Below are 26,252 nucleotides of genomic sequence, written 5' to 3'. Positions count from 1 at the left end.
TTCACAGATTAAAAGCTTAAGGAAAACTGGTGGAAAGTGCAATCAGAGCAGCAGAAGTTACTCTGCAGTCACGACTATATCCTCCAACCTCTCAGAATCCATGTACTCAGACATAAAATGAGTCTTGGTATGGATTTGGATGGACCAGTTCCTTTCAATTTTAGGGTCTTGGCCTGGACAAACATCGTGAGATTGTTGCCTTATAAAACAGCTCAAACTAACACTCTTCTCTGGTCACACTAAGCCTGAAAAAGTCTGTATGTTTGGAACCTTCTGTAGCAGTACATGCTCCAGCACAAAGTGATTGAGGCTGGATGTGCCAACACTGTCAGGTAACTTAATTAAGTTGTTAATTCTTCTGCTGAGTGACTTGTTTGTTGATGTGCCCTGGCCAAGGGCAAAGTGGTGGGTAGCATTTGCATTCCTCTCTTTCTTTTGGTTTCCTCATGAATAAATTAGGCTGTTAAAATAGCCGTATTAACATCTCATTTTACAGAAGCATAGCACAGCAACTAGAACTGGCTTAGTTACGCGAGCCAGGCCTCTCTCCTCCCTCACTGTCGTGTGTGTTATCACATCACAAAGCTTCATAGTCCTCCACGATGAGCACTGTGGTTATCATGAAGGCGAGCACAACATCGAAAACATATTGTGCAAAGCATTTGCACAATTAAAAAAAAAAAGCCTGACAAGTTCTGTTAGTGCTTACAATTGTTGTTTCTGTTATGATTCTGTCATAGCATGTCTCAACAAGTCAGCACAGAATAACTTGACGGGAGAGATCAGGCTGCCATATGACATGGGAGGCAGAGGGTCTCGATCAGGCTGCACAACAGTGTCTGGCAGTTCTGCTAGGCTGCCCACTAATTGAGAAGTCGCTCAGGGGTTCAGAGCAGGCCTGCACAGTTCTGCCTATACCATACAAATAACATGTTTAAGTGGAGCTGACACCAACCAATCAGCATTTTGAAATCCCGTTTTCCACAATGTTGCCCCTGCCCCACTCCATCTCTCACTGTTATAACAGCTGCAGTCAGCTCTGATCTCCATGGCTAGTGTTCGCTTCTACATCCTCCTCTCCTGCGCCCCCACTTAATCTCCATTAAGGCCTCATTAACCAGGGGTGGCAGAGATGGCCGAAACTCAACACATACTTCCATTAACAATATGAGTTGATCTCTTTAATATGAAAGACACTACCTGTAACACAAGCAGGTTTCAGGATGACATCTATGATAAACCATGTCTATATCGTTTCAGCAAAATAATAATAATAATAGTGTAATAATTAAGGTAAACTTACTCATAATTATTCACTAAGTGTATTCTATTTTAGGCTGAAACACCTCTGCAAGATGGCAGATGTTTTAATTTTTCTGGGGCAGGATCACCCCAGGCGACCCCTACAAAAATCCAGGTTAATGGTGCATCCCATTTGTACTCGTAAGTCGATTCCTAAGTTCCAAAGCCGCATGTGGTAAATGTAATGCCTCCCGATGTCGGAATACCAACTTGTCAACTCGGTTGATCTCAGAGTACACCGAGTTCGCAAACCAAGATGACCTCCCAGAGCATAGACTAGTAAAAGCTGCGGTTTTCATGTTTTTAAGCACTTTCTTTTTTTTGTGTCCAATTTAGTAAGCCATATACACAATACTGTCTTACCCTTGTCTATAGGCATGTAGCTACGTTATCTGTGAAATACTACGTAATGTGCAGTCAATGTTTCTATAGCAACCTTGGCTGATTAACGTCACAAACCTTGTGTTGATGCACATGGAACACATCCAACTTGGTTTTTAAAGGACGTGACATCACTCCGAGTTCCAAGTTATGATTTTAAAGTACAAATGGAACACACCATAAGCCCTGAATATCCTTCTCCATCTTCTCACTGTATCCTCTCCTCTCCTCATCAAGCACAAAGCCAGACACTTGTCCGACTTCATCTGCTACAACTGGCCACAGTAGTCATGCATGGCTGCATTTGATCCTGCCCACCACAAATGCATCTGATTTTGTCACTTGGAGCAATTTATCACCAATAGTTAAAAACAGATATCCAGATTCACAGGGGAGATTGTTTACTTCCCTCTCAGGCATCAGGTGGGTTCCACCTCACCCTCCACCACACTCAACCTTCCAGAGATGAGGGGGATTTATTTTATTTTATATGGACTGATTGTGACAGTATGATTGTACACAGGCTGAACACTGGATGATTTCTAAACACACAGCCCGGAAACAAAGCAAAACCAGTGTGTGCTAAAACCTGTGGGGTTGAGGAGAAGAAGTGGGGTGCTCCATATCACTGTGTGTCAAACAGCAGAGCTGTTATCATGCTCTCGCATGCCTGCAGAAGAGAGGTGGCAGCCAAATATGCGTTGCTGTTGTAGCCAGCAGTATGTTCCAGGAGACATGGAGCCATGGCTGCCCAGGCTTTGATCACAAAGGGCCTTTTGCATACACACAGTATTAAACATAACAACAAATCACAACACACAGGGACTGCAAGCTACAAAATTCAGTATGGAACTGGTTTAGCTAATCTAACATTATCAAGTGCTTAGAAATTATTCATTTTTAATGATGTGTGTTTATATTTGTCAAATTTACAAATTTGACAAAATTTAATACATTTTTATTTACTTAAATGAAAATTGGTTTAAGCTTGTGTAATTCTTGCAGATCTCTGTTGTATAATATTTTGTGGTTAATCAGAATCAGATCAGAATCAGAATCGTCTTTATCACCATGTAAGTGAAGAGGTTTCACATTACTAGGAATTTGGTGATTGGTGCATACATAGAACGTAAGAACAAGTAACATATAATAGTAGAATAAGATAAAATAAAATAGAATAAGGTAAAACAAAACAAAATAAGTAAAATAAATATGGTTGTGGAAGTAGTACAAAAGTGAGGTAGTGCAGGGTGGAGTATAGTGCAAGTAGGTGAGGTAAACAGTGCAAATGAACAGCAGGTGGATAATGACATGAGCATAAAATAGTCAATAGTCATACCAGTCAAATTTATGTTTTCAGAGTTATCTCAAATATGGCTTGACCTAGAGTCAAAATTCTTTCTTCATTTTAATCTTTTTGGAATTTTTGCAATCTGCTTGGACCCTAATCATTGGCATATCTTAACTGACTTCACCCCTTAAATTCCTCCTTTCTCACAGTTCTGTGGTGACATATGCAGAAATGAAATGAAAATAATAAGTTAATTAAAATTCCTTTAACCGTTTTAACTAAGCATTAACATTTGTTTCTTCTCTATCAAAGATCCTCCCACATAGCAGATTAAAAATGGACGATGTTCAACACCCAAACCTCTCCTTAATCCTCAAATCCTTGTGGATCACTGCCTAAGAGGAAAGGGGAAGAGGATGAGCCATTAATATATGCATGAAAATGACCTGCAGCACTGCCCATAACGAGGGGGCAGCAAAGGTCAACTAGCCTCCAAACTGCACTTGGGTTTAATTAAAAAGACAAAGAATGGAATAATTTCAAAGTGAACATTCATGCAAACTGTCCAGTGAGAAAGGGACCTGGGCTTGGGCTCTTTCAGCAGGCCTGTGTTTCCCTTCCCACAAGGCATGCTTCCATCCTCCCATCCCTGTCAATATAGACAATTTATTAGGGTCATAAAGGTTAATCTTGAAGGAGAGAGGATATCAAATAGATGGCATGAGGAGAGGAGACCACAACAGCTACCACTGTGGAAGGAAGTTCAATTTAGCCTGAGTCTAGTCAACATGTGATGGAGTTATCAACACCATCTTATACAATGTTTGAAAATTAAATAAAATCCTGAAGAGAAATTTAATGCTGACAGTGGGGCGAGGGGGGTATATATTTTAAAGGTTTGAACTGCTCGAATGAATTTAATGCCAAACGAGTCAATATTCATTACAACTACGTCTGCCTGTTCAGAGGGGGTTCATGGCTGGGTGGGTTACATGATTTCCGATATCACAAAGTATTGGCCGATGATGAATGCGTTCAATTGCACAAAGTAACTGACTCAGTGAATTTTTCATTACCCTGGTTGATATGTTTGCCACACTGAATTAGATACGTTTACTGGTGAAACACAGAGCTCAGGGTGTGTATCAGTCATCCCTCAGGTCCATACAGGAGACTCAGTACACTGTAGGATTGTACACTGTGCTGTTTATGGGAAAAGTTTAGAATGACCTAATAATAGCAGATAGGAAACTCATCTGTAATACTGAAACATATGCACTTTTGATACCTGGCATCAAGATGTGTCTTGCATGATAGAATTGCAAGTGAACAGCTCTAACTACTTCAGTTCATACCTACAGTTAGAATTTGTCCCCGTCTACATCTCCACTGACTATGTAGGATGGACTTTCACTTCCCCACTCTATATGTAAATAAACAGACACATCTTTCATCTTTGTTGTTTTAAACCAATGCATTTACATATTTTTTACAAAAAGAAGGAAAGAACTGTAAGACATTAGCTGAATTTGAGACACCTCTGGTGAAGATGATCTCAAATGTTGAACAATTACATAACTACCAGGTATATGTGACTGTGAAAAGCTTGCTCTACAGCAAATGCCACACTCAGTTCAGCACTGAGTGATAATCATCACCTCGCCTTCTGGTCACACTCCTCAGGTGAGAACCAGAACTGGAGTTTGTGATGGAAATACTCTTAGCCATACAGAATGGACCCCAAAATCCAAATCCCTGGAAAAACAACAACTATAATATTTTTTTTGTATTACATGATGGGAAGCAAACTACACGTGGTTCTGCAGTTTATCCTCAAGCAGATTCACACTAAAATTGTTCTTTTCGTTTAATGGCCACAATCCTTTCCTTTGGTAGGTACTTAATGTGAAAGGCAAACAGTGAACAAAAGTAGAATCTTCTTCAGGTATGCAGCTGTTTATTATCATCTGGATGGAGAATAGAGCCCCTCAAATGTAAACACAGTAGTTTTCATGAAAAATTATTGTTATCCATCCATCCATCCATCCATTTTCTATACCGCTTATCCGTCAGGGTCGCGGGGGAGCTGGAGCCTATCCCAGCTGACTACAGGCGAGAGGCGGGGGACACCCTGGACTGGTCGCCAGTCAATCACAGGGCCAACACACAAAGACAGACAACCACACACTCTCACACTCACACCTAGGGGCAATGTAGAGTAGCCAATTAACCTAATGGGCATGTTTTTGGTATTGTGGGAGGAAGCCGGAGTACCCGGAGAAAACCCATGCAGGCACAGGGAGAACATGCAAACTCCACATAGAAGGGCCCAGACCGGGATTCGAACCTGGAACCCTCTTGCTGTGAGGCGACAGAGCTAACCACTGCACCACCGTGCCGATCTTTATTTATTTATTCAAGTAATTTTTTTTAATTCTCATGTCTTTTTTATTCTCATGTTTATTCTCATGTACTTTCTATCTATCAAACTGCACCACATAGATCTAGAATTTATAGCATAATTTTCTTTTTCTTGTATTTTCTTGTATTTTTCCTAAAAGTTAAAATATTTTCCTGCATGTACTATATTTATTAAAACAATAATGTATAAAGGTTTACATTATGTATGTGTTACAACAAATCTGTATCCATCATATTCGTCTTCTTTCTTTCTTCAGATCTGACCCTTTTCACTTATTTTCATGATTCATGATTTAATCACTATAATCTACTCTCTGTGAGAGTGTAGTCATCAAAAGAGGTCAATACAATAGACGATAATATTGTCTAGTATAATCGAAAGAACATAATAAATGTGTCACGCTGTGTGTTCATCTTCATGCCAGGAATTGCCTTATCTCGTCATGCCATGTTTCATCACCACAGTTTTCTTTGTCCTTTTGCCACAGTAAAGTTTTTTTTGTAAAATTAAAAGACTATTGTTTTGGACTCCTGCCTTCCTACCTCTCACTTATGACTCTGCATCAGGGTTCAGCCCTCTGCGTCAGCGACGCTTTGTGACAAAATGTAAATTGCATTATGTAAGGAGGTAAATTTATAATAACATTATTTCACACATTTAAAAAGTATTTGAATAAACGTGATTGTGAAATAAGTAAAAAAAATCTTTTACAAACAAAACAAACAAGAGAATCTTGTACAGCAATTTTAGGTCTTTATACTGAGGCATGAAAATGTGGTGTAGGCCTGACATTATTCCTTAGCACAGATCAGATCAAGTCATTCCATATGACTTGATGACTTGATCTGCAATTTCAGGATTCTTTGAATAAAAATAAGAATCCATGTTGCCATTTGATTACAGGATTCGATCCCCCTTAAGTCCTCAAGGGATTCAAAAAACCTGGCTGCTTCTCTCTCAGGACTCGAAAATATTTTGCCCGAAGAACAAGACCTTGACTTTAAAACTTAACCTTAAGGTAAGTCTGTGCCATTTAACATATCGTGTCGGAGCACATTCAGCCATAGACTGAGACCACCGAGGACGTTTTTCTTACCAGGGCCATCAAACTTTATCACTCCTCCCTGTTCAGTAGGGAGGAGAGCTGAAACATAATGAACTGTGGCCATATTAGTACTATCATTGTTCTACTGTTGTACTATATCCTTCGCAATATGAAATTCAAGTGATGTAGTATACTACCTCCTGGGCAATATCAATATCAATCCTTACTATTATCAATGTGATTTCCTAATATCATGTGCAATGTCAATTAACAATATCATGGACAATGCTACTACTTTGTTATCTTTGTTATTTTGTTTTGTAATTTAATCTGTTCTGTAACTGTAAATGGTGCATAGCGCACTATTTAATATACACCATTAAGCAACCTCTGGCACAAGACTTTCCTTTGGGATTAATAAAGTTCTGTCCTTTTCTATATCCTAATTAATGATCCTGGCTTATGGGAAATGCATTTAATTTGAGAAATCAAATGCCTGTGGATGTGTCAGTGTGTGTCTGTGAAGGTGAATGCTGAAAAGTGGTACAGCTCGTAGTTGATGATGTGAGAACCTGTACAACAAAACTCTGTATTTGTGTGTAAATTTTCACCTGCATAAAATACGTACACATTCATGTGAAAAGATAGGTTCACATTCACAGAAAAATCCAACATTAATTTACACATATCTACATACCTATATAAGCTTACTTCTGATGTGCTGTGGGGGTACTTGTCTTGCCTAACCCTGTATTTAAGGATTACATCCAGTGATGGCCATGCAAAGAGACAGACAGATCACTCGTCGCTTCCCTACACACACACACACATTTGGGAGAGCAGCCAGCTCATGAGGAAGACACTCTGTATTTGTGTAAATAAACATAAACACTGGCAGATGCAGCTGCTGCACTGTAAAGTTGATTTTCTGAGAAGTCGTGGCCCCAGCACACTGTAAATGTAAATGCACACTGTAAAAAAGGAGGAATAAAAATGTTTCTGTGTAGATTATCCAACAGCTTACTCATGTATGATCTAAGCTGTTTGACTGACATTCCTTTTATCCTCCATTGCTATAGTGATGCTGCTGGTCATGTTCCCTGTGGATCCTCTGTTATCAACTCAGGACATTCCTTCAACACTTCTCTACAAACATTTAGCATGTACAACTATCTTTATAAACATATTTCAGTACAAGTCTGTCTATCCTTTAATCAGTAACCATTGTACTGTAATTACACAGTCGCAAAGTGACCAAACCTTTGTCCTAATCTTTATGAAGCAGCACCTTTATGAAGCAGCACCAAAACAAGTTGCTCCAGTCTCTTCCAAATTCAAGAGAACCACCCAGCGGGAATGCAGGGACTGTTGTGTTTCTGTTCTCACTGAGATGTGGCTCAGCAACAGACTACCAGGTGCTGCCATCCAACTAGCCGGGACAGCCCTGTTCTGTGCCACAGAAATGCGGCTCTGAGTGGCACGAGTCGCGGCATCGGTCTGTGTACGTACATCCATATGGTATGGTGCATGAAATCTGTTTTAGTCTCCCCTCATTGTTCAACGACGGTGGAATTCTTAATCGTCTGATGCAGGCTATTTTATTTGCCAAGGGATTTCACCACTGTGTTCACTGTTACATTCAGCTCTGCGCTAATGCTAAGGAAGCGCTAAACAAACTGTGTACAACAATAAGTAAAGCTCAGAACTCACACCAGCACTGACCTTTTTTTTAATTGACGGAGATGTGAATCTCAAGGCAGTGCTTCCCAAGCACCATCAACATGTGGACTTAGCAACGAGAGGGGAAAACACGCTGGATCTTGTGTACACAAACATCCCTGGCGCGTACCCTGCAGATCCCCGCCCCCACCTTGGATACTCAGACTACATCTGTATTATGCTAATTCCAGCATACAGGCCGCGCGTCAGACGCACCAAACCGGTCATGAAGCATGTAAAAACCTGGCCAGCAGGAACCATCCCTGCTCTTCAAGACTGCTTTGAGAGCACGTTTAGGATGGCTGCAACCCACGCAGACAACACCAACTTGGAAGAGTATGCTTCATTAGTGACTAACTAAATTGGCAAGTGCATCGACAACATCACTGTCTTCAAGACCAGGGCATCCAAACCATCACCAACTACAGGATGACAACACCTGCCTGTGACAGTGATGCTTCCCTCCCAGATATGTCTCACTACAGCTGATGTGTGGAGGACTCTACACACCATTACGAGCTTCCTGTGCAGCTGCTTCACTAACAGGTATGGTAACTGCACTGCAGTAGATCGCAAGGTCCTTCAGTGGATAGTGAGAACAGCTGAGAAGATCACTGGAGTTTCTCTCCCCTCCATCAAGGACATTTACACCACACGCTGTATCCGCAAAACCGTCAGCATTGTGGATGGCCATGCACAAACTGTTCACTCTTCTGCCATCTGGCAAAAGATACCAGAGCATTCGAGGTCCGAGGGCTAGGGCCCATTAGACTCCTTCACTACCCAACATAACATTGCACATTGCCACGAGAGAAGGAGCACACAAACAGAGATGAGTAGCAACAGCAATAATACCAGAAATCCTCAAACTGTAGATAATGATGACGTATACAGAAGGTACTATGGTGATAATGATAACAATAGTAGTAACGATAATAACGGTAGTAGCTGTAGTCATAGTAGTAATCAAATAAAAATAAATTATAACTATACAGTACTAATTGCAGTAGGTTTCAAGCAGGACCACAGCAGGAGGTCCAACTACAATCCACGGGAACCTGCGAGATGAGAAAGCACAAGGACTCCAGGAAAGAAATTCAGTTAGCAACATGCATTAATGTGACATAAATGTGTGCAGAATGAAAGGGAGAGGAAGAAAGAGCTCAGTGCACCATGGGAGATCCCCCAGCAGTCTAAGCCTATAGCAGCATAACTAGGGGCCAGCATAGGCCAGCATAGGCCAGCCCTAACAAAAAGCTTCACCAAAAAGGAAAGTTTTAAGACTACCATTAAATGCGGAGAGGGTATCTGTCTAACAGACCAAACTGGAAGATGGTTCCAGAGGAGACGACAACTAAAGGCTCTGGTTCATATTGAGGTGGTATCAAAAGTGAAACTAAACAGTTGAGATTTTGTTTTACTTATCTTTTTAGTAATGTCATTTCTCATGTTGTTAACTGCTTTCCTGCCTGTACAACATCCATTGCACGTCTGCCCGTCCTGGGTGAGGGATCCCTCCTCTGTTGCTCACCCTGAGGTTTCTTCCATTTTTTCCTGTTAAAGGTTTTTCTGGGAGTTTTTCCTTAGTCGATGTGAGGGTCGAAGGGCAGAGGATGTTGCTGATGTTATGTTGAGCCCTTTGAGACAAACTGCTTGTAAAAATAGGCTATACAAATAAAGTTGTCTTGTCTTGTCTTGTCTTCCCAATCTACTCTACCACAAGTAACCCTGCATCTTGGGAATGTTCTGTTCTCAAACCAATATTATTCACCTTCTATATGCTCCCAGTTGGTGATATTATTAGGAAACACTCTATACATTTTCTGCTTCTGAACTCAGACAAACCTGAAATTATTGTGTTGGCCCTAAACCTTTTTAGAAACAAATTATCCAGTGATATGGCTGCCATGGATGACATTACCTTGGCCTCCATCCCCACCTTAAAAAATGTGGGAATTATTTTTGATCGGGATATTTCCTATAACTCACACATAGCTCAGATTTCAAGTGCCTTCTTTCACCTTCACAACATTGCAAAAATTATACACATTCTGTCTCAAAAAGATGCAGAAAAACTAGAGGCTGCATTTATTATTGCCAGGCTGGAATATTACAGCTTCCTTGTTATCAGACTCCCCAACAAGCCCCTAAAGACTCTCCAACTTATACAGAATGCTGATGCATGTGTACTAACAAAAGCTCAAATTAGAGATCATATTTCTCCTGCACTGACTTCTCCACTCTGGCTGTCTGTAAAATTCAGATCAGTTATAGAGTTTAAAATTCTCTTCCTAACATACACAGCCCTTAATTGTCAGGCAAAAAAAATAGTACATAGTACATTAATATCCAACTAGAACTCTACGCTCCCAGGATACATGATTACTTGTGGTTCATAACCAACCAAAAGCAGAATGGGACCCAGAGCCTTTAGCTATCAAGCTATGGAATCACCCCCTCTCTCTACATTTAAAGTTATTATAGTTATGCTGCTATAGGCTTATGTTCCCCGTGATCTCCCATAATGCACTGAGCTTCTCTCTCCTGCTCTAACTCTTCTTCTATACACATTCATGTCCAATTAATCCACGTCGCTAACTTGGAGTCTTTTTGCTGTCTCATCTTGCAGATTCCCATGGATCGTGTTTGGACCTCCTGCTGTGGTACTGCTTGACACCTACTGCTGTTATTACCACATTTTTCTACATTATAATTATTACTAATACTATCAATCAGTCACAACTTTTAAAAGAATACATCATACCTAGGAATGGGGTCAACCACTAACACAAAAGTTTCCGTTTATATCTTAATCAGAATTCTTCTCAGAATTTTCCTAAAATACTATTAGGATGGAAATTTTTAGGTTCAGTTGGGCGCCTTCTGAGAATCTTGTCAGAATGTGTGTGAATGCAGCGCCTGGTTTTATTGACCAACGGCCTGGGTGAGGATGTCCGCGTACACTTCACTATTAGTTCGGAGAACAGATGAACACCTGCGCTAGTCATTAGGAAGCGGAGTCGACCTGAATTTTTCTGGCTACAGAGAACCAGAGAGAAGAGAACTGATGACAAACTACACCCAGCTTCCTGCAAATCTCCAAGGAGCATGGCTATTGTCAAGTGAACAGGATGCCATGCAGTGGTTACTCTGAAATCACAGGCTTTCAGCTCTTTGTGGAACTGTTTGCAATCCATCTGCGCTTTAATAATGACTGAACTAGCGGGGAGTCCAGTTTGCTCTGTGGAATGAGGCCATGTGTAATTTGGGTAGAAGCTGTATCTTTAGCCTGATATTCATGCCGAGTAGCCATTTAATTACCACTCCATTATTCAGTCTGACACTGACTACTCTTTTGCTGCTTTTGTGAGGAGATTTTATTTTTCATAACATTTATCTCGCAGCACTGACATCATTATGAGTTTACAGTTAGCAAGCATTAGTACTTATTCTTGCAGACCTAAATGGAGTTTTATTCCCTTTTAGTCCCTTATACATCTTCAGTTTGAATTGATTTACGAGTGGCTCCAGTGATGTTATCATTTTCCTTAAATTATTTTGATTTTCATACTTATTCGTCTTTAATAACTTCTTATCAACATGATTTCAAGCAAACCACAAGTGCTATTCTTCATGAAGGCACAAACTGCAAAGTTTTTACTGCTATTATTCAGGACTGCAGCGAATGAGTGCCTGGGTGTGAATGAGCTCTAAGTGGATGTGGATTTGCGCAGCACAAGCTGAGGTGAAGATGTATCCACATGCATGAAAGTGTTTTAAGTGAAAAAGATGTGAACTCTCTGACTCTGATCTCTGACTCCACATCATTGGAGTGGGTACAGAGAGAAGAAAAAGGAAGAGGGGTGTGAAGTTCCCAGTGAGTTCTGCGACCAGTTACATGCAGTAATACAAACATGCACACGCAATTCGACACACTGTTGGTGTACACTGCTAGTTAGGTTAGTTACATCTGTACATTTGATAAATTGGTTGTTAGCTAAGATGAAACATGAACATCATAGTCCAACAGCTGAATTCATACTAAATGATTTTCACATCGCCTGAGGCCTGTTTCAATGGGGAAATATTAGAAATACAAAATAAAGGGGTAGTTCATCCCAAAAACAAAAACATATATTTTACCTATTGCCTGTGCTTCTGTTTAACCATCTAGGTTGCTTCAGTGTGGGTTGGGGAGTTTTGGACTACAATGTCTATTTCAGTAATCGTGTCCCAGTTACTCAAGATGATCTGCTGACCTTGTGTTAGCTGAGTTAGTAAGCTAGCCTCTCATCCATAAGTAGATGCATGCTTCATTCTGTGCTGTGATACGGAAAGAACATAGCTCCTGCATGATACTGCTCACAAGGTCCACGAATGGATGGATCTACTTGATCAACCAACAGAGCAGATCTTAAAACAGTGAAAAATTCAGAATTTGGATCACGGCCTTAAAACACCTCACTGGATTGTGTGTTTCTGAGGTAAGAAGACTGTATTTTGCTATTTTGTCAGTAACCACACATTTAACAGTTTGTTTGTTTGTTTTTTTTTATTCAAAGGTATGACACACATTCAAAAGGAAGAATGTATCTAAATTAGATTTCTGTAAAGAACAGCTTCAGACAGCCTGAGCCTTTATTTTTCACTCCCTGCTGGTCCCTGGAGATAAAGCCTGACTTGATGTCAAAGCCACGTCTGACGCCAACATACAAACTGACAATGTGTCATAAAGCACATGCGAGATGAAAAACGATACATTTTTCATTTACATTTACATACATCTTCATACAAGGTTGCTGTGAACTACAAAGTTGAATCCGAAGGGCGAAAAAGTGCGAAAAAGTTATTACAGCGAACCATGCTTGACATGCTGGTTATCTCTCACTGATAGCCAGCTTTCCAAAACATTAATAAATCCAGCAATGTTGACGGCTCTGTGAGTTTGCTTGCATTTACAATCTTAGTAAAACCACTGTAGAGGAAAATTGAAGTTGGATTAAAAAATGAATGAGTAGATAGATAAATGAGAGTTCTCTTGGTGCTGTCTTTAAAATGGATGCCTGGAATTTACAGTTTTCCATTAACTGAGGCCTTTTTTACGCCTGTACCTGCTCTTGAAGCCAGTACTAGTGTTGTTTGTACAGTAACACTAAGCAGGCCACGGCACTGCAGCCTTTATTTTCTCAGAGTTTGTAACTTAAATGTTTCAGTCTGTCTGCACTCTTCCCTCCTGTGGGCTTTCAAATATTATCACTCTGTACTGTGAAAATTACACATCAGCATAAACAGTGGCATTGTGTTATTAACAGTATCATCAATGGAAGCCTGGCTTTCAAAGGGATCATTTGTTGATAAAATGTTCTCACTGCACTTCTTCATATTTAGAGAGAGCAAGGCACAAATCAAACTTGGAGAGATAATAAATAAAATGAACATATGTTTGCAGTCAGGTTTATGAAGGAACACGCACACTTAAAAATTCCTCTCTGTATATTATATTTAACTAACAAGGGTCACCGAAGCTTCTTCTAGTTTTTCAAGTTTTCTTCTCCAAATATTGTTTTTTTTCTTCTTTTTTGGGGGGTTGTGACAAAAGATTATTATTTCTCTACTGGTGGTATAACATTGGTCATGGCTGTAGACCCCTGAAGAATTCTATTAACCCTCGTTATGTCAGACCTAATAACATGCCACCCTGACAAGAAGAAAAGGACTAACTTGGGGACAAGGCTGGGGGTGTATAATGAAAGCCCAAATAATTAGTTAAAGTAAATAGACTATAAAAACAGACTAAATGTCAAGCCATCCTTATTTTTTCCTCTCCTGTTGCTAACATGGGCTGACAGACTGTGATAAACAGAAATAATATATTTGACGTTGCTTTTTGAGCAAGGGGTGTGACTTCCTGTGTTTGTGTGTGTGTGCACGTGCGTGTGTGAGTGCAAAAACTGTATTGCTTTGTAATGCTGCAGCCATTGATTGCCTTTGTTACTCTGCAGATTAGATGTGGAATGCTGCAGTTTATTTGCCATTCATTAGCTAGCACTGAGGAGACATCAAGGGGCATTTGCGAGCTGGCCACTTGTGTAATAGCAAAAATCAATCCATTCAGTCACCTTGAACTTTGAAGATGAAAGAATCAGTTGGAGTTGGTCTTACCTTGCCTGTTCAGAAACACTTGCTTGACCTCAGTGGTACCGAATACCTCGGTATTAGACAAACAATGTCCACAACAACTGATTAACTGATGGCAACTGGAGTTTTTGTTCTCAAGCTCTGCGGTAGCCAATAAATACCTGTGGACACTAGATGGACAAACTGGTACTCCGATTGAGCTGTCAGTGTATTTACATGACACATCACATTGAGACACTAATCTACAGTCATATCCACAGACTATGCTTAAGACTAAGCCTGGTGCCATTCTGTACTTTTATCATCTACAAATCTCTTGAAAAGACCCTTGTCCATCTCTCGAAGAGCCCACTGGTTCCCACTTAAACCAGTGGGCTCTTCTTTAAAATGTTGCATAAATACTAAGCTGCACAATTTTGGGAAAAAAACAACATTGTGTTATTTTTCCTTTCTGCAATATATTAATATCTAGACAAAGAATTAATTCCAGAATTTTTAATCAGTTGTACGTCATATTAACAAGAACTCTGCAAAAATCCATGTGCATGAAAGGTTTTATTTTTGTATCAAGCAGCAAAAAAGCTGTAGCTTCATGGAACTAATTCTCCTTACTTGATATTGCACATCTTGCGATGTGACAGTTGTACATGTGCATATTGTGGTGGCTATGATGAAATGATATAAGAATAGCTTCACATTAAAACCTTATCAATTCCAACACTGCCATAGTTCAGAAATAGTAGAATTCAATTTGGACTCTTGGTCTCTGTCATCCAAAGCTGTATTCATAACCAAATTCAAAATCAGATTATCATATTGATTTATTTTGTCAGACCTAAAAATGTGTCATGAAGACTATTTTAGCCTAAATGATCCCACTCCACCCAGTTAATACATTTCTCAAGGTACCAAGGAGGTAGAGTTACAGCCATTTTCCACTCAAGACTTGATCAGTCCTAAACCTAAACTCAATAACTCATTCAAAAGCCTTATTCTTAGTCTTTCACATTCAACATGGAAGTTTACTCTTCAAAAAAGATTGCATAATTATTATAGGTGATTTGAAAAAATACAAATACAGACCAAAAACAAAAAACGGAGTTCTACATAAAAACCTAACATTAAAAATAAAAACCTAATTAATATTAACACCAACAACATCACAGTTCAAACAAATAGGAAAATTAAATTTGAATTTGGACTTTCAAATATTAGGTCTCTGTCATCTAAAGCTGTTCTAGTAAATGACTTGATATCAGATCAAGACACAGATTTATTTTGTCTAACTGAAACCTGGCTCCATTCTGAAGAATATGTTAAGTCTAAATGAATCCACTCCACCAAGTCATATAAATACTCACACTCCTCGAGACACTGGCCGATGAGATGGAGCTGCAGCCATTTTTGACTCAAGTCTAGCACTCCAACGCCTAAACTCAATCATAATACAGCTGAGAGCCTTATTCTTAGCCTTTCATACCCAACCTGGAAAACAGTGCAGCCAGTTTTAATTGTTACAGTATACTGTGCTCCCGGTCCATAATCTGAATTTTTATCTGAATTCTCAGAGTTCCTATCAAGTCTTGTTCTTAAAACAAATAAAGTAATTATTGTGGATGGTTTCAATATCCATGTAGACAATAACAACTATAGCCTTTGTACAGCATTTATCTCTTTATTAGATTTGATCGGCTTCTGTCAGTGTGTACATAAACTGACTCAATGTTTTAACCACACTCTCGACCTTGTTGTAACATATGACATTGAAACTGAGCATTTAATGGTCTTCCCACAAAATCCTCTTTTATCTGACCATTGTTTAATAACTATTGAATTTCTATTACCTGCCTACAAGCCACTACGAAAAAATTTCAACACTAGATGTCTATCCAGTAGTGCTGTGACAAAATCTAATAAAGTGATACCATCGGCATTTACTTCAATACCAAAACTCAGTATAACCAAACACTCCAGTTCTAACTATAGCCCATCTCAGATTGATTTATGTGGACAATACTGTAAGCTCATTGAAAACAACACTTGACTCTACTGGCTATTATCTCTATTTCTATATTTCTATATTTATTTAGTTAGGGTTAGGGTTAAGGGTTAAGACTATCTTTTACTTGCATCAGATGAGAGTCTTGCCTCTGTACTTGTATTGTCAGACCTCAGTAATGCATGTGATACTGTTGACCATTATATTTTATTGGACATATTGAAACACTTAATTGGCATTAAAGGGACTGCATTAAGCTGGTTTCGGTCTTATTTACCAGATTGAATTCAGTTTGTTCATGTTAATGGTGAATCCTCCTTACACACAAAAGTTTGTCACGGAGTTCCCCAAGATTCTCTGCTCAGACCAACATTATTCACCCTATCCTCACCATTGGTGACATTATTAGGAAACACTTAATTATTTTTCACTGTTGCACAGATGACATGCAGTTATATTTATCAGTGAAACCAGATGAAGCCAATCAGCTAGTCAAACTTCAGGCATGTCTTAAAGACATAAAAACCTGGATGACTTGCAGTTTTCTACTTCTAAACTCAGACAAAACTGAAGTTATTGAGCTGTGCCCTCAACACCTTAGAAACGTATCTAGTGATAAAAAGTAGCTACCTTGGATGTCATTACCTTATATGTGTGGTAGGTATAGGCTTAGACTGCTGGGTATCCCGCATGATGCACTGAGCTTCTCTTTCCTCTTCTAATTATTACCACCTGTTATATTTTTACACTATTATTATAACTGTTACCACTACTACTACTGCTACTATAATCATTATTATTGTTAATACTGTTATTGTTATACTATTATAATACATTGTTGCCCACAGACTCTCTCTCTTATGCACTCACAACCCAACCAGTCAAGGCAAATGGACGCCCACACTGATCCGGGTCAGCTCCGAGGTTTTTGTCTTCTAAAAGGTTTTTCCTTGCCACTGTCACCCAGTACTTGCTCATGGAGGTTTTGTTGGGTCTCTCTGTACTAGACCTGCTCTAACTGGAAAGTGTCATGAGACAACTGCTGTTGTGATTTGATAGTATATAAATCAATTGAACTGAATTGAATTAACATTCATGCGGATATTGAAAACTACATTTACATTTCACTTCGTTAGACTTGATAGGCTTCTGTCAACGTGTACATTAACCCACTTACTGTTTCAATCACACTCTCAACCTTGTTCGGTCATATGGCATTAAAACTGAACAGTTAATAGTCTTTCCAGAGAATCCTGTTTTATAGGACCATTTTTAATAACTTTTGAATTTAAAGAACTCCATCAACATTTAGGTCAACAACATGCCTCAATACAACAAAAGGACAGCTACGCTCACTTTAGTCCCTCCCAGACTGATTATTTTGTTGATAGTACAGGCTTACTGCAAGTGACACTCCCCTAAAAAAGAAGACTATAAAGCATAAGAGATTAGATCCATGGCATATTTCGCAAACCTGCAAATTAAAGCGAACATCGCAAAAAGATTTAAATTCCCCCAGATATATACAATATATATATTGTTTTTACACATGTACACACCTGTATTTTAAAATGTTTTAAAAATTTTGAACACATGTAAATACCTGTACTTTTAGATTTTAGATTTATACTTATCTTGTTTTGTTTATCCTATTTTTATACCTTTCACTTTTCTTTCTTGGTCGGGAATACTGCAAGTGCAATGTCTGAACGAAAAAGAATTTCCCTTCGGGGATAAATAAAGGAATTCTGATTCCGATTCCTCATAAACTGGAAAGGTCTGGCAAGAGAGCCTTAAATCTTATCAGAAGTAGGTTTACTACTACAGACCTATATCTAACCTCCTTTTCTCTCAAAGTTCTTTTAGAAAGCAATCAGCTATGTGAATTTTGACATAATAATAACTTTTTTGAGGATTTCCAGTCAGGTATTACAGTGCATCATAGTATAGCACAGAGACTGCAGTGGTCAAGGTTAAACATGACTTTCTGCATCAGAGGAGGGATTTGTCTCCATTCTTGTATTGTTCGGTCTTGGTGCTGCATTTGATACTACTGACCATCGTGTTTTATTTCAAAGACTGGAACAGGCTTAAGTCCAATTTATTAAATAAATTGATCTTTTTGTACATATTAATGAGGAATCCTCTATTCATGCCAAAGTTAATCACAGAGTTCCACAAGGTTCTAAGCACAGGCCAATGCTTTTCACCTTATTCTTTCTTTAATATTATTAGAAAACACAGATATTTCCATGGTATGCACATGACAAGCAATTATACTTACTACTACTACTACTACTACTACTTATCTATAAAACCACACGAAACAAATCAGCTAACTGAACTTTTGGAAAGCATACAGAAATCCAGATATTTTCTGCTATGAAAGTCAGACATGAGTTAGTATTATTAATATCATTGTTATTATTGTTATATCATTATTGATTGTGCTGGGCCCTAAACATTTTAGAAATACATTGTGAAATGATATAGTTACTCTGGATGGAATAACCTTAGCCTCTATGTATACCTCGATCTTTGAGCCCACATAATTCTTTTTCAACAAAAACAATTTCGTTCACATTGCAAAAATCAGGCGCAGTCTGCCTCAAAAAGATACTGAAAATGAGTACACTTATTTGTTATGTGAAGGGTGGATTATTGCTATTCCCTATTATCAGGCTGCACTAATAAGTCTCTAAAGTTTCTCCAACAAAACGCTGCTGTACTGCTACTGCAGCGTGTGCTGACAAGAACTAGTATAAGAGAGCTCATTTCTCCCACATTGGCTTTTCTACGCTGGCTCCCTGTAAAGTCTAGAACAGAATTTAAAATCCTTGCTTTCATATACAAAGCAGGTCAAGCACCATCACATCTTCGAGAGCTTGTAATACAATATTACCCTTCGTCCTTACTCCACACTGTTCACAGAACTGCACACTGAACACTGAACATTGCAAATAAGACATCAAACACCTGTTATATTGACTCTGTGTTACTGTGTCACATCATTTTAGGACACAAAACATCATCTTAAACTGCTAAAGAAACAGAGTCAGTCAAAACATTTGGGGTGCTTTACTAGTTTTAACATAGGCTTAAACCAAAGTATGCACAGTGCAGCACTATGAGGTAAGAAGGAATAAGAATTAAACTGCAGTCAACATAGGAATATACCTAGTATTAAAGGATGTGATTGAATCATCTTTACTTCTAATCTCACCCAATGACTATTCAGTAACACAGATCTTGCTGTTATCGGTCACTTTAAACAGAAGCTCTGGCTCAGGGGCCCCTGAACTGTTGGTTCAAGGGTGTCTGGTCGGTCCATTCAGCAGTCCATTTATGTATCATAAAGACGGTGCCTATAGTTTCCCAGCTAATATGATTTTAGGTAGACCCTTAATTCCAAACCAGTTTACATAGCAACAGCCCTTGCAGTGGACATGCAGTAGCAAACACATACAACCACTGTCTGACATACACTACATTAGCTACTGTATACTGCACATGCTCCTAGAATGCTGAGCTGTAGTGAGACTGAAACACAGTCACGAGGAAGTCAGAGGTAGAGATGCAGAGATATGTGGGAAATCCACCTGCAAGGTTCCCTGCTCTATATATCATCTTATGAAACATGGCATAAAAGCAAACTAGCATCAGTAGAAAAAAGCAGCATAAAATAGCATATTTTTTATTATGTGTGTGTGTGTGTGTGTGTGTGTGCGTGCGCGCCATGTTAGCAGGAATCTTTACATGTGTTAATCCTCTGTGACAACCACCACAACACTGGCAGCTCTGAGAGAATAAATTATTTCTCTCACCACCAGAAAAATAATCTCCATCTTACCAGTCCGGTTTCGAAAAATACTCATTGCACTCTAAAAATACATTAAAATAATATGTCAATGAAAGGAGATAATTCCTTTGATATTTTCTGACAAATAACAAGCTGTAAGATTAATTTCATGATGGAAACAATTTCACCTTCTATTCATGTTTTTAAAATCCCTTTAAAAGGCTTGGATAAACTGTAATGCCAGACTACAGAATACAGCTGCAAATAAAATAATCTTCTATTTTTGTCAATCCAAAAAGTGATATAATCTATTTTAGTGAATAAACAGGTGAGTGAACTTTATTCCAGTAAATTCATTTAATTCACTATTGGTCAAATGAAGCTAAAACTCAAATAAAACCTCCACTTTTACTTGCAGAAACAGACAGAAAGAAGGTTACTCAGTTCCCTTAAATAACAAAGTGACAAAGTAGAGCTTCTTACGTTGGGGACAGAATAATAAGTGCTGTGTGCTAAGTGATCTCAAGTGCACATGAGGTCCCATGTGAGTTCTGAGACTGCTGTATTGGTATTTAAATCCCAAATAATCAATTAATCAAAAGAATAAAACACACAACAAAATAAATGAACCTTAACCAATCTGATTAATAACAATAATTTCTGCCGGTCCAACCACTGTAAGTTCGGATTATGCTTGAACCAATCGGTGCATCTCTCTGTAAGTCAGGAAATCCATAGAACAGTTCGGCCGAGCACACTGTGTGTTATCTTTTGTTTAACATCACACAAAGGCTGTGAAGATGTCTTTCTTACCGTAGGTAGTCTCTTCGGCACAAGATGAGGTTGGCTTTTGTGTAGAGTGTGGAGCCCACCTCGCCCAACCTGCAGTCACAGCAAGCACACTTAAGACAGTCCTCGTGCCAATACTTATCGAGGGCCTTCAGCAGGTAGCGGTCCTTGATCTTCCGGTTGCAGCCGGCACAGCCTTTTGGCTTGGTGTCCGGCTGAACGGAGAGCATTTGTATACCTGGGAGAAGCACAGAAAGAGGCTTCAAACACACATCAAACATTGGCACACTAACTGAGGAGGAGGCACAAGTTTTCTTACCATGAAAACAAAACAAAAAATATATATATGTATGCATACATATATATAAGACAGGATCAAACTAATTGATTAAGCAAGTAATCATACACATTCAAAGTACAATATACCATGCATGAATTAAAGTGAAATGAAGCACTGATACTGTTTGGCTGAATTAATACAGTTTCTTGTTTTCATTGGACAATTGACATTAAGCAAGAGTGGTGTTATAACGACACTGTTAACAAAAATTTTAAATTACACTAGAATTAAATAAGACACAAGTGAAAATGAGCCCTCATAGACTCATGTCTAACAGTCACGGATTTCTAATTATCTAATTATCTAATTAAAAAAAAAAACAACAGCATTTAACCTGGACGGCTGAACAGCAAATTAGGTGTCACCCACCATATATAGACAATTGACAGTTTCAACATGGTAAGATTGAAAATAAATGTCTTTTTTCTCACTCGTACTGCATGTGTGAAAAGGAAAAGGATTACAAGGATTAAAATCTGAAACTGTGTCTGACAACAGGTCACATGAAGGACAAAGAGCATACAGAGCTGTCTATCAATCCCAGACCTGACATTTCTCAGGAGGTTTTGAGCGAGTAGTGTGTACACACTAGCCGAAAGGTTTCAAAATTAAGTGTACTGAAAAAGTATGATGGAAATCTAATACATTTGTAAGTGATAAGACAGTTAAAAAAAGATCTGAGAAAAGTTTAGCTTAGTTCAAAACTACAAGGCTGTGAAGCACTCAAGTGTGTTTAAAGGCACAGTATGCGGAATATTTAATTTGCTGCTTGTAAAGCACTGAGAGCTGGAGACTGAATGACGAGAGAGAGTTAAAATAAGTGTGAACAAAGCGGTGAAACAGAGAAACATAAAGTTATTGTCTTCGTTGTCACACACATAAACAAAGCCACACCTTTGCACTACATTCCAGAATTTGTGTGAAAACAGAAGTTCAGGTTTCGTCCTTTTTTCTGAACACCTCCGCTCAGTGCCTGTCTGTGTGTAGCTCGCACAGACCTGCATCTCTTTACGACAGACAAGATAACAAACTTCCTTATTTTACTTTTGAAGAGTTCCGACCTCACGCTGTTATTGGCTGGGGGCTACATAGTGCTGCAGAGAGGCTGGCACCCAGAAAAGTCCCGACACAGCACAGCACTGAGAAAACATAAATACAGGCAGAAGGCATGGTTTGTGCAGGTGCACACTCTAACATACACTTCTAAAGCCTCATAATGATGACTGAGAGAAATTCAGTTCTATGAGCCTGTTGTTACTGCATGCGTATCACATGGATTTGGGGCGCAGTCCATGCCCCCAACTGAGGCTGAACTGGTGTTTAATACTGACAGAAATACAACGACAGGTGATTTCACTGTAACACGTTCCAAAAAGAGGAGGATGTAGTGTCTATGAAGAAAGAAACACACACTCACTACCCTCCACCTGTACACAACACTCTGAGGAAACCCCTGCGTCTATTTGGCCTTAACTAAAATTTTGGATGTTTGGACATTCTAAGCCTACTAGGAGGAAAAAAAGACATTCGTAGTATTGTTATACAGAATAATAATAATAGATAAAAGAACAATAATAATTACAAATAACATTGAAACATTAATCAGCCCTGCGATTGACCGGCGGCCAGCCCAGGGTGAACCCCGCCTCTCGCCCGTAGTCAGCTGGGATAGGCTCCAGCCCCCCTGCGACTCTGACGGATAAGCGGTATAGAAAATGGATGGATGGATGGATTGAGACATTGATAGCCAAAACAAAATTAACGGCTACAAGCATGTGGATGCTGCTAGGCCTTGTAAACTGCTAGGGGCTGACTATGACAAAGAGGCCTAACAAAACCACAAGTGAATGCAGACTGTTTTAAATGCTGTGAGACCAACCAGCAGCACAGACAGACACAAAACCAGTTTCCCATTTCTTTCCTGAACACTTGCTTTTTTCCTTCCATGTTAACCTCCTCTGTGTTTAGAGGGGCGGGGCCACAGACGAGGACCTTTGCAGCGGCAGTATTGTTTGGCCTGAAATGAGCTTTTGTTGCCCCACTGGGAGGGGGGCAATGTGGCCTTGCACTGGGCTAGAATTATTATTCTCCTGCCATTCCCTAAGGAGAGTCACACCCCCACTCCCCTTTGTCCCACATTCACCATACACACACACACACACACACACACACACACACAATGTTGAAACAGGCCTACTGAAACTTTCCTGGTACTATTTTAACACGTCAGAGGCAAATAATTTGTTATGTTTATACATTATTAGTTGTATAACCGTTCCAATTCCAATTAGGAAAACATACATTTTTTTATACTTGTCTTAATTTCTGGAGCAGGTGGTTTCCCTTAATTTCATGATATAAACACACAGGAAGTGTGTTCATTTCAGAGAAAATCATAACATTGTGTGTGAATCTCATGTCAGAACAGGCCGTGACACCAACTTGTGGGAAGAACACGCCTTTTCTGGGTTTTGAAAGTTTTTAAAGTTTCAAGTTTCAGTGACAGTGAGGGGAAACATTTCTGTACGTGAAAAAAACGATGGGAAACACTCACAGGTTATGTCCGTTAAATGAAAATATTGTTCCTCATCTGTCACACATTAACTCCATACAAGCTATGGTATAGTATAATATATATATTTTTAGCAAGAAATCATTTGCAAAGACAGTATCCAACAGGTTGCAGGGCGGTAAGTAGCTCAGCTCATTTGTTCCAGCGCGTTGGGGCTGTTGATTTGCTAATTGGCTGGATTTAGAGAGCGGGGCGCGCTGCTGCCTGGCCGGCTGCTCTCCGCTGCGCCAGTTCAGCGGCACTGATCCGTTCAGCCTCGTTAGCACTACAAAGTCCCCGCTACTCATTACCAAAACAAAGGACTGAAGAGTTTCGACTCCACTCGCAATCAGCTTGGGGGGAGAATGAGAAAAGCGAGGCAGGAATTTGACCACTTCACGCTTCCGATTGCGTGAAATAGGGTGCTTAATATTCCATAATGGGAGGAAAATCACAGTTTTGTCAGAGCCCATGTTTCTCTTTTGCTTGCGCGTTGGTTCATTTTCTCCCTTTCCTCCTTTCCTCACTGGGCTTCAGCAGCTGGAGCTGTGCGTCCCAGGCCCCATATATCATCATCATCATCATCATCATCGCCCAGAGCGGATGGAGAATGATAGAGATAGAGCGGAGAATATCCTACTATTTGAGTCCCAGTTGTTCGGCAACAAGATGCTGACATTTCATCCCATCAGTTTAATTGCTGTTACCATGGCAGCGGAGTGTTGGTAAAGGCCAATAACGGAGAGACTCAATTTGCCATGCACAAGCACATAACAGACACTGGAGGCGTTTCACAGCGTATACACATCAGCTGTATGATCACTAACATAACATCGCAGAACATCTATTTAATGCATTAATGAAAGATTAGCTGTGGAATAACAGAGAATGAATCGGGTTAGAACGGCAGCGGGTCAGTTCTGGACACGTCGCCTTCGACGCAGAAATGCTGGAACTTATCGTCGCAGAGCACACGAAACACGCATGAAACGTAGCGTTCATACATGCCATAGCGCAAAGTAAACATCTTACCGAAACTTTTCTCCCTTTTCTGCATTTGTTGAACCGCTGAAGCAGCCAAGCACCACCATGCAACCCGGGGCCACCTGGTCGGGAGAGCAGCTGTCTGAAGGCAGACTACGATCGGGCTTTGTTAGAGGGGGAACAATCCAGCACGGCGACCAGAGTAGAATGAAAAGAAGGAGGAAGGAGGGGGGGTACATCGGCCGACAAAACACATGCGAGGAAGCTGGAGCGCGCTGTTCGCTGCCGTGGGGCGTCACACGGCGTGTAAGAGCACATCTACGACGACCGGAGCTGTATGTGCAGAAAGATGGAGGCAGCGAATGATAGGAAGACAAAAAGATGCTTTTCCTCCGCGGCGCAGCGACCTTCTAATCGCACTGGCCACCTCACACAAGCTGTTACTGCTGCGCGCTGCTTCACTAATCAGCAGTTTGACGTGAGACCAGGCAGCGTGTACACACGACAAAAGGGGACGGATCCCCCACTCCGCTTCCACAGCGTCGTTCACACAGCTCATGGCATAGCTTATTTCAATTAATTACACATACAACTTTCATAAACCTAACAAAAATAAATAAATCACAAACCAACAGCGAAGCAACATTTAATTACCAGCAATGATTTGTTGTTTAAAAGTAGTTACATCCTACTAACTCACCTTTTTCAAAAAAAAGTTAAGCAGAAAGCTGAACTCCAGTTCCGGATGGTAGCTACAGATCCCCCTCCGCAGCAGCAAAAAGTTCACCAAACTGGCACCGTGCGTCGCAGCGCACTGATCTTCACGATGGAAATAATGAGCTCCACAAGGACCAGAGCCACCAGTCTGTATGGTTATACCCAGCTACAGGTGTTCATCTGCCCGCCGTGGAGCATGCAGGGAGAGTGCGGGGCTCAAGCCGGCGTCCCCATGCATCAGCGACTGAATGGCGAGAGACGGGGGAAGTCAAGCTTCATTATCTGCGAGCCCCACTGGTGAGACATTACACCAATACGATAAGGTCATTCACTTATTACCAGCCGCTCCACTACAGCGGAGGACATACATCACATGCGCGTCCCCGAAACGCCCACCTTTTCCATCGTCCTTAGATGTTCGAGCTGGCTGACATCCGTCTTTCACGATTTCAACGAGAGATCACTCAGGAGTAAGCCTGCTCTGTACGCACTAATGTTGTAAAGTGTAAGGTTTAACTAGGCTATTAGAGCCTTTAAACAATTAGTGTGTGCACAAATGATGAAAGAGAGCAAGTCAGCCATATCATGTCTTTCATGTGTGTGTTTTCATTGGTTCAAAGAGAAACTAATTTGAGAAAATAAAAAAAGCACAAATTTAAAAAAAAAGGTGCATATGTATAATCATATCAATCTTCACTGAGGTCACCGAGTCCTCTTTCTCTGGTGTTCTTCCTCCAGGAGTGCGCACACACACCACATTTGAAGTCCCAGGCTC

General features: G+C 40.0%; 1 protein-coding gene across 2 annotated transcripts in view; it reads right to left on the bottom strand.

Moving 5' to 3' along the window:
- lmo3 (LIM domain only 3) overlaps nucleotides 1-25,946 on the bottom strand; it is a 51,101-nt gene extending 25,155 nt beyond the window's left edge. Inside the window, exons 1-2 of one of the 2 annotated variants that reach the window (XM_046379410.1) lie at nucleotides 25,461-25,946; nucleotides 20,910-21,123 (exon numbers count right to left, since the gene is read on the bottom strand). In XM_046379410.1, the coding sequence (XP_046235366.1) occupies nucleotides 20,910-21,115 (206 nt within the window). In that variant the 5' untranslated portion in view covers nucleotides 21,116-21,123; nucleotides 25,461-25,946. Of the gene's footprint in view, nucleotides 1-20,909; nucleotides 21,124-24,808; nucleotides 25,407-25,460 lie in introns of those variants that run through there. The other variant, XM_046379409.1, reaches the window with a different exon arrangement.
- Nucleotides 25,947-26,252: the final 306 nt, after the last annotated feature.

This window comes from Scatophagus argus, chromosome 22 (genome assembly GCF_020382885.2).
Source record: "Scatophagus argus isolate fScaArg1 chromosome 22, fScaArg1.pri, whole genome shotgun sequence".
Classification (NCBI taxonomy): domain Eukaryota; kingdom Metazoa; phylum Chordata; class Actinopteri; family Scatophagidae; genus Scatophagus; species Scatophagus argus.
This window is presented reverse-complemented; position numbering and strand designations above follow the sequence as displayed.